At 49.4% G+C, this 8,739-nt stretch overlaps 2 protein-coding genes across 4 annotated transcripts in view; both read right to left on the minus strand.

The window, feature by feature from the left end:
• The window catches only part of TULP3 (TUB like protein 3), a 46,645-nt gene extending 45,600 nt beyond the window's left edge, over positions 1-1,045 (minus strand). The window contains exon 1 of the mRNA XM_017862960.1: positions 931-1,045. Coding sequence (XP_017718449.1) covers positions 931-971 — 41 coding nt within the window. The 5' untranslated portion in view covers positions 972-1,045. The remainder of the gene's footprint in view (positions 1-930) is intronic.
• A 1,339-nt stretch (positions 1,046-2,384) lies between these two features.
• RHNO1 (RAD9-HUS1-RAD1 interacting nuclear orphan 1) overlaps positions 2,385-8,739 on the minus strand; it is a 13,755-nt gene continuing 7,400 nt past the window's right edge. For 2 of the 3 annotated variants that reach the window (XM_017862982.1, XM_017862970.1), the window contains exons 2-3: positions 6,692-6,943; positions 2,385-4,052 (exon numbers count right to left, since the gene is read on the minus strand). In XM_017862982.1, the coding sequence (XP_017718471.1) occupies positions 3,498-4,052; positions 6,692-6,859 (723 nt within the window). In that variant the 5' untranslated portion in view covers positions 6,860-6,943 and the 3' untranslated portion in view covers positions 2,385-3,497. The remainder of the gene's footprint in view (positions 4,053-6,691; positions 6,944-8,739) is intronic. The other variant, XM_017862984.1, reaches the window with a different exon arrangement.

Genomic DNA, 8,739 nt, shown 5'->3' on the forward strand with positions numbered 1-8,739 from the left:
AAAAAAAAAAAAAAAAAAAAAAGAGATGTGGTCTCACTATGTTGTCCAAGCTGGTCTCGAACTCCTGAGACCAAGCGATCCTCCTGCCTTGGCCTCCCAAAGTGCTGGGAATAACAGGCGTGTTCCACTGCGCCCGGCCCCAAATCTTTGTCTTGGTAATGGAATAAAAGCGGAGTATACAGTTGGCGGGTAGGACTTAAATCCTCAGATGACGCCAACGTTTCTAACCAAGGATTTCAAACGGCTCCCCATTAACTTTTCATTAACCTAGCGAACAAGAAAGTGACACGCTGAGACTTTGGATCCTTTTTTTTTTTTTCCCAAACTCTGCCTCTGGCAGAGAAAGAGGCGCCCAAACAAGGGGTGTGGCCCACTGGCAAATCAGTCAGACCGTCCCGAATCAGGGACAAATACTGGAAAGCAGAGAGGAAAAGAAGTTTCGCGTTTCCGCTCCTCGGACTCTGCTCCAGAATTCAGCGTTACCCGTCCGAAGCAGCGGCGTCATAACAAGTTACTAAACATCACCCGCACCGCCTCCCGGGAGGGGCTGGGTTCCCTCTCGGCTGAGACACGGCCGGGCAGTGCGAGCACAGCGGGGCCAGCGCGTCTCCCCCCAGGGCAACCCAAGGCCCAGAGGGGCCGAGGGAGCCCGACACGAAAACTCCAAAAGTTCCTGAGCAGGGACCTGAACCAAAGGTCTCTGCCCACGGCGCGGGCTGTAGGGCCGCCGCTCCACTTGAGAAAGGGGTCCCCACACCGGAGTAGGGCGAGGGGTTCGCCCCCCGCCGCCGAATCCAGTCCCTGCCTGGGTCGCCGAGTCCCGAGTCCCGAGTCCCGCCCTCTCCCGCAGGGCTCCCGGAGAGGACCTCCGCCTTCTCGCTTCGCCCCTCCGCCTCGCTCAGGAGGAGACCTGCCACGGCCCTGTCTGACCTGTCGCCGCTGGGACCGAGCCGGCAGCGCGAAGCCTCCATGCCCGCCGCCGAGGAAGCCCCACCACGTACACACTCTTCTCTGTGGTCGCCAGAGTGGCTCTGCTGGCAAGCCGCCGCGTCCCGCCTCCTGGCAACCGCGTTCCACACCGTCGCCGCCGCCGATTGGTCCGTGTTCTCGTGGCTCCTGTCTCATTGGCTACTGCCGGGGCAACGATGCGGGAGGGTTGCTAAGGGGCGGGAGGCGAGCGGGAGTTAAACGCGCCTGCGCGGGGTGGGGTGATGCCAGTCAGGGCTTGGTCCTCTGTGGCGCCACTCGGGTCCGGCACTGAAGGGCAAGAGTTTGTTTTGCCTGGGCCTCGTCCGCCGCGCGGCCAGCGGGCGAGTCCGGTCAGAGGAGTCGCCCATACCCCACCAACCGCCACGCACGCAGCGGCTCCCCGCACCCCGCCATTTTACCGAGCCCACTCAGAGCGCTTCCCTAAGTCTGCCCTGTGAGGATGTACAGACCTCTGTCGCTTCCCATTCTGGCCCCTGCCCTGATACCAGAGGCCTTCGTGGACCCGCTCTGGTACCCTCTCCACTCTGCCAGTCACTGCCAGTGAAACGCATCTTCCATAGGCTGGCCTTGACCTTCAACTGCACACAACTCCTTAAGCTTCCCATACTCCAGCCCAAGCTTTCAGGTCATTCTTTGACCTGCTCTTACAGACTCCCCTAAAGCACACGAGGGAATCCAGAGACTCTTTTTTTGAGACAGGGTCTCACTGTCTCGCCCAGACTGCAGTGCAGTGGCCCAATCTCAGCTCACCGCAACCGCCGCCTCCCAGGCTCAGGTGATTCTCCTGCCTCAGCCTCTGAGTACCTGGGATTACAGGCACGGGCCACTACCGCCTGGCTATTTTCGTATTTTAGTAGAGATAGGGTTTCACCATGTTGGCCAGACTGGTCTCTTAACTCCTGACCAAATGATCCACCCGCCTCCGCCTCCCAAAGTGCTGGGATTACAGGCGTGGGCCCGTCCTGGAGACTCAGTTTCCATCTACCTTTCTGCAGCCTGTGGGCTTTCCTCAAACATCCATAGCCCACAGTGAAAGCCCCGGTCTAAAAGTGTACTCGGTCTCCAATAAATCCCGTCCCCAAATGTCAGTCCCTTTCTCCCTACTGACATGCACATAATCCCCACAGAACATCCTGAGTCCTGACAAGTCTCTGCACAAATGGCTTTATGGCATTCTAAGGTCAAAGTTGTTTCCACATTGGTTTTGAACCTACAAGCTAGAACTTTAGGAGGCACACGCTGAGTGGACCGTTACACTGCCTGGGTCAGCCTGCACTCACTGTGTGACCCTGTGCATGGTTCATTCTCTGCGTCAAATTCCCATCTGTAAAATAGGCAGGGTAATCCCTGCTTGATCTAGTTGGGGCTGGACCTGACACAGTAGGTCCAGCTGAATGAATGCTGGATGAGTGGGGTTTAATGAGATGTACTTATGAGTAAAAGGCCATCTGAGACATTCGGTTGACTGGGGAAGTCCTTCTGCATTAATTACAATAAGTAATATTCATTGAAAACTTTCCTTATTTATTTATACACAGTTGAACAGTTACTCAAAGAAATCATTTTCCCACCCTATTTAATATTGACAGATTTCTTCAGTTAGAAACAAAACTCAAAACATAGGCAATCCTAAAGAACTCGTCCATGTCCCCTTTATCTTCCCTGATCTCATATAGTCCCTAAAACGAGGCTTGCTGCCCTTTCTTCTTCTTGCCTTTTCAGCAGATGAGTCAAGGTTGCAGAGGTGGCAGTCAACCATAGTCAAAGAGTTTGATTTTTTTCCATCCATCAGGTCATAGAAGCTGCCACTGAGCCTGACAAGAGCTGGTCCTCAAAACGCAGAATGAATTGGTTTGAATGAGGTGATTAAAGGGTTAATGAGTAGTGGTTAAGGAGACAAAGACCTTTAGTGGATGGGGTAATATTGCTGTATTACTGACAGAAGCAGGATTCTCTAAAAAAACTTTCTGCAGCCATTTACTTACATACATTTTAAAGAGTTACTACAAGATATTTTAAAAATTTAAACAGTTAATACAAGAAAAATATCAAGTGAATAGTTCATGACACTAAACTCAACTGTTCATGACACAAAGTATCTTAGAAAACAAATCTCGGCTGGGTGTGGTGGCTCACACCTGTAATCCCAGCACTTTGGAAGGTCCAGGCCAGCAGATGACTTGAGGTCAGGATTTTGAGACCAGCCTGGCCAACATGGAGAAACCTCATCTCTACTATAAATACAAAAAAATTAGCCAGGCATGGTGGCAGGTGCCTGTAATCCCAGCTACTGGGGAGGCTGAGGCAGGAGCATCGCTTGAACCCAGGAAGTGGAGGTTGCAGTGAGATGAGATCATACCACTGCACTCCAGCCTGGGCAACAGAGCGATATTACATCTCAAAAAACAAAACAAAATAAAACAAACAAACAAAAAAAACCCTGGGAATTGAATTCCTTTATGACTCCAAAAAACATGTGTCTTTTCTATTGAGACTGCTGATGGTAGTCAGCTTTTCACAAGGAATTGGCTTCTGCTCAGCTTCCCTCTCTCCCTGAGGTAAGCAAGCAGGTGCTGTCGTCTCCTCCATGTGACCTTTATTCCATACTTGTCTTCGGGGGTGTCTTCAACCAGAACAGGTCCAGGCTCTGGGCTATCAGGAGTGCCAGTGTGAAGAGAGCAGCTTGGAAGGCTGTTTTCCTTCTGATCTCGGGGAATGAGTTCTTCCTTCACAGACGATGACTCTGGGGTCTGGATATCAGGTGGAATGAACACATAAGGTAAGCTCTGAAGTGCCTGTGCTGACATGTCCCCACAGCTTTGGGGACTGAGCACTGAAACTAAGGGTCTTCTGGAAACATCCTTTTCTGATTCACTGAGGCACTCCCGGATTAAGGGGATCCCCAATGTCTCTGAATTGGAAGACTGCGGACTCTCAAAAGTTAGATGTGGAAACTTGGAGGTGGTAGATTTTCGACTTGAATGTCTTGCCCGGTATTGGTGGTGGTGTTTCCGGTAGGCTGGCAACAAGCTTCCCGCTGTTGTATCAAAATCAGGTGATACCTTAAAAAAAAAAAAAAGAAAAAGTGAGCTGAGCCTAAGTACTAACCTAAGAGAGGAAACTATATCTGATGACCAGACTCTTACATTGGGGTCTAATGTAGTAATGAACACAAAACTAAAACAGCTGTCTAATGGGATAACAACAGGATGCTTTGGGCAAATGACTCCATCTCTCTGGCCGCCAGCCTCCTCGTGTGTAGGAAAGGGGGTGATGTCTCTTTCACGGCATCACACCACAGGGATATAACGTGTCTTCCCCGGGATGGAGTCTCAGTCCGACATCTAGACTGGAGTGCAGCGGCATCATCTCAGCTCACTGCAACTTCTGCCTCCCGGGTTCAGGCGATTCTCCTGCTTCAGCTTCCTGAGTAGCCAGGACTACAGGCGCCTGCCACCACGCCCAGCTATATATATATGTATATTTTTTTGTTTGTTTGTTTGTTTTTGAGACAGAGTTTCGCTCTTGTCACCCAAGCTGGAGTGCAATGGCACTCTGCTCTGCTCACTGCAACTTCTGCCTCCCTGATGCAAGCGATTCTCCTGCCTCAGCTTCCCGTGTAGCTGGGATTACAGGCACGCACCACCATGCCCAGCTACTTTTTGTATTTTTAGTAGAGACGGGATTTTACCATTTTGACCAGGTTGACCTTGAACTCCTGACCTCAGGTGATCCACCTGCCTTGGCCTCCCAAAGTGCTGGGATTACAGGCTTAAGCCACGGCGCCCAGCCAATTTTTGTATTTTTAGTAGAGTCAGGTTTTTACCATGTTGGTCAGACTGGTCTCAAACTCCTGACCTCAAGTGATCCACCCGCCTCAGCCTCCCAAAGTGCTGGGATTACAGGCGTGAGCCACAATGACTGGCCTAGATATAACTTATCTTTAAACTTCATGAGGGTAGAGACCAGTGGTCTTGTTCTTGATTCCCAGCACCTAGCAGAATGCCTGGAACAAAGAAGGCCCTCAGTAAATAATGAAAAGCCAACGCCAAGCACAGGGGATGAGAACTAGCAGAGGACCTGGCATATAATGACTATTCAATAAATGTTCATTCCTACTCTCATCCACAGGATTCTGATGTTTAGGTTTCTTCCACAGTCCTGTAGCAGGATGGTTCTTCCAAGCAGTCCTGAATAAGTTACATTTATTAAATACTCCCAAGCCAAGCTTATGTTTTTGTCTGGCCCTTTTACTACACTACTTTCCCGTTGTATAGTAGCTATATTCTCTTCCCAGGGCTTCTGTTTTTTTTTTTTTTTTTTAATTTTTTTTTTGAGACAGGGTCTCACGCTGTTGCCCAGGCTGGAGTGCAGTGGCAAATCTTGGCTCACTACAGCCTTGACCTCTAGGCTCAAGAGATCTGCCCACCTCAGCCTCCCAAGTAGTTGGGACTACAGGTGCACACCACCATGCCCAGCTAATTTTTCTATTAATATTTTTTAGTCAAGATGGGGTTTTGCCATGTTGTCTAGGCTGGTCTTGAACTCCTGGGCTCAAGCAATCCTCCTGTCTTGGCCTCCCAAAGTGCTAGGATTACAAACATGAGCCACTACACCTGGCCTCTCTTCCCAGGGCTTTTAAGTGGTCAAAATATGACATATGCTATTCTTATGGGATTTTTATTTTTCAAGGCTCAATCCATTAAACAATAAACAGAGTAGCTAGATACTTCATCTTTCACATGAGGTTTGGGGAACAATCTCATTTTTAACTTGTTCTGCCATTGATCAGGCATTCTCACCCAGCTAATGAGTAAAAAACTTTTGCCGGGCACGGTGGCTCAAGCCTGTAATCCCAGCACTTTGGGAGGCCGAGACGGGCGGATCACGAGGTCAGGAGATCGAGACCATCCTGGTGAATGAACCACGGTGAAACTCCGTCTCTACTAAAAAATACAAAAAACTAGCCAGGCGAGGTGGCGGCACCTGTAATCCCAGCTACCTGGGAGGCTGAGGCAGGAGAATGGCGTAAACCTGGGAGGCGGAGCTTACAGTGAGCCACTGCACTCCAGCCCGGGCGACAGAGCGAGAGTCCGTCTCAAAAAAAAAAAAAAAAAAAAACTTTTACACTGAACTCTTTCAGAGGAAAATAGGGGAAGAGAAAGACTCCAGTTCCCACTAACCCATTCCTCAGTTTGAACTGAGAAAAGAAGATGTACCAGGGAAGATGGCTGGCCACAGACAGAAAGAATACATTAACTCCTTGCCCCTGCCCCCATGAATCTTATTCTTTGGAGGCCCTGGTTCAAGGGGCAGAAGAGTCAGCATTCTGGAAAACCTAACAGAGTAAAAGTCAAAGTAGGCCGGGCGCGGTGGCTCACGCCTGTAATCCCAGCACTTTGGGAGGCCGAGGCAGGCAGATCACGAGGTCAGGAGATCGATACCCTCCTGGCTAACACAGTGAAACCCCGTCTCTACTAAAAATACAAAAAATTAGCTGGGCGTGGTGGCGGGCACCTGTAGTCCCAGCCACTCGGGAGGCTGAGGCAGAAGAATGGCATGAACCTGGGAGGTGGCGCTTGCAGTGAGCCGAGATCGCACCGTTGTGCCTCAGCCTGGATGACAGAGCAAGACTCCATCTCAAAAAAAAAAAAAAAAAGAAAAGAAAAAAAAAGTCAAAGTGATAATCCCATGGGCCTACCCAGGAAGTGATGGTGCTGTGGTCAATGGGCTTGCTGGGCACCTGTCGAGTGTGAGTGATGGGAAGCTGTGTAGATGCACAGCTGTGTTTGGGGCCCTCCAGTGGTTGATGGTGGAACAGCAGCTGGGCTTTCTGGGAAGGCTGGCGGCGTTTTTTTCTGGGAGGCATCAACCGGTGAATGAGGAACAGTTAGTAACCACATGATGCTGTTAGCCTTCGGGTTGGGTGATAGGCTCCAATTCCAACCCATGCCTGTAGAGAAGAAACAAAAGCTGAGAACAAAGAATTCCCTAGCTCCTCCTGATCCTCCGCCAGCCAATTCTACCATAAACCTCAAGGCTGTGGGGAGCACGGCCTCCTGCACCTACAACCACCAAACAAAACACAATATTCATATTCAACATTCATCTAACGAACATTTATTGAGTATGTGCTAAGTGTCATGCTGGGTGCTGGGAATTTAAAGATGAATAACCATTTATTCAACCATCATTTACTGAGTGCCAAGCATTTGTAGTGATACAGAGATCATCCCTGTTTCAAGGAGCTGCAAGTCTAGCAAAGGGAAACAGACATTTACAACACAGTATGAGAATATGATATGGTTCCATTCATTCCAAAGGAGGCTTTCTGGAAAGGAAGATATCTGACCTAGGCATGAACGGCATAGAAGAAACAAAAAAGCAAGGAGGGCACTCCAACCTGAGGAAGCGCGCACACAAGGGCACGGGGACAAGAAGGAGCACTGTGAATTCTGGGAATTATAAACTCAATGTATCTGGACACAGAGTATGAAAAGAAAAATGGCAGGAACTGAGGATAAACATGGTGTCAGGATGAGGTAAAAAAAAAAAAAAAAAAAAAAAAAAGGTGACACGGCTGGGGGAGGGGGCTCACGCCTGTAATCCCAGCACTTTGGGAAGCCGAGGCAGGCAGATCACCTGAGGTTGGGAGTTCAAGACCAGGCTGGCCAACATGGTGAAACCTCGTCTCTACTCAATATACAAAAGTTAGGCTGGGAGTGGTGGCTCATGCCTATAATCCCAGCACGTTGGGAGGCTGAGGCGGGCTGATCACTTTACGCCAGGAGTTCAAGGCCAGCCTGGCCAACATGGCAAATCCCACCTCTACTAAAAATACAAAGCTTAGCTAGGCGTGGTGGCACATGTCTGTAGTCCCAGCTACTCAGGAGGCTGAGGATCACTTGAACCCAGGAGCTGGAGGTTGCAATGAGCTGAGATTGTGCAACTGCACTCTGACCTGGGCAGCAGAGCTAGACTCTGTCTCAAACAAACAAACAAACAAATAAAAAAGATGTATTTTAAAAATAAAAAAGAGTGTAGTGGTGCATGCCCGTAATCCCAGCTACATGGGAGACTGAGGTAGGAGAATCGCTTGAACCTGGGAGGTGGAGGTTGCAGTGAGCTGAGGTTGCACCACTGCACTCCAGCCTAGGAGACAAAGCGACTCATCTCCAAAACAAACAAACAAACAAACAACAGGTGACACCATATGAGTTTAGACTTTAAGCAGAAGAATCTGAGCCCACCTGGCTTTTAAAAACTTTTTCACTGCAGATAATGTCAAATATGCACTAAAGTGGACTGAATAACATAATGGGCCGTGTGTACCGATCATCCAGCTCCAGTAACTATCAGCCAGGCTAACCGTGACCCATTTACACCCCAGCCACTTCTTCTATCCCTGGATTATTTTGAAGAAAATGTATTCGGCCAGGCACAGTGGCTCATGCCTGTAATCCCAGCACTTTAGAAGGCCAAGGTGAGTGGATCACCTGAGGTCGGGAGTTCGAGACCAGCCTGACCACGTGGAGAAACCCTGTCTCTAAGAAAAATACAAAATTAGCTGGGCGTGGTGGCGCATGCCTGTAATCCCAGCTACTCGGAGGCTGAGGCAGAAGAATCGCTTGAACCCAGGAAGCAGAGGTTGCGGTGAGCAGAGATCACACCACTGCACTCTAGCCTGGGCAACAAGAGTGAAACTCCATCTCAAAAAAAAAAAGAAAAGAAAAGAAAAAGAAAATATAG

This window comes from Rhinopithecus bieti, unplaced genomic scaffold (assembly GCF_001698545.2).
Source record: "Rhinopithecus bieti isolate Rb0 unplaced genomic scaffold, ASM169854v2 scaffold_2654, whole genome shotgun sequence".
Lineage (NCBI taxonomy): Eukaryota > Metazoa > Chordata > Mammalia > Primates > Cercopithecidae > Rhinopithecus > Rhinopithecus bieti.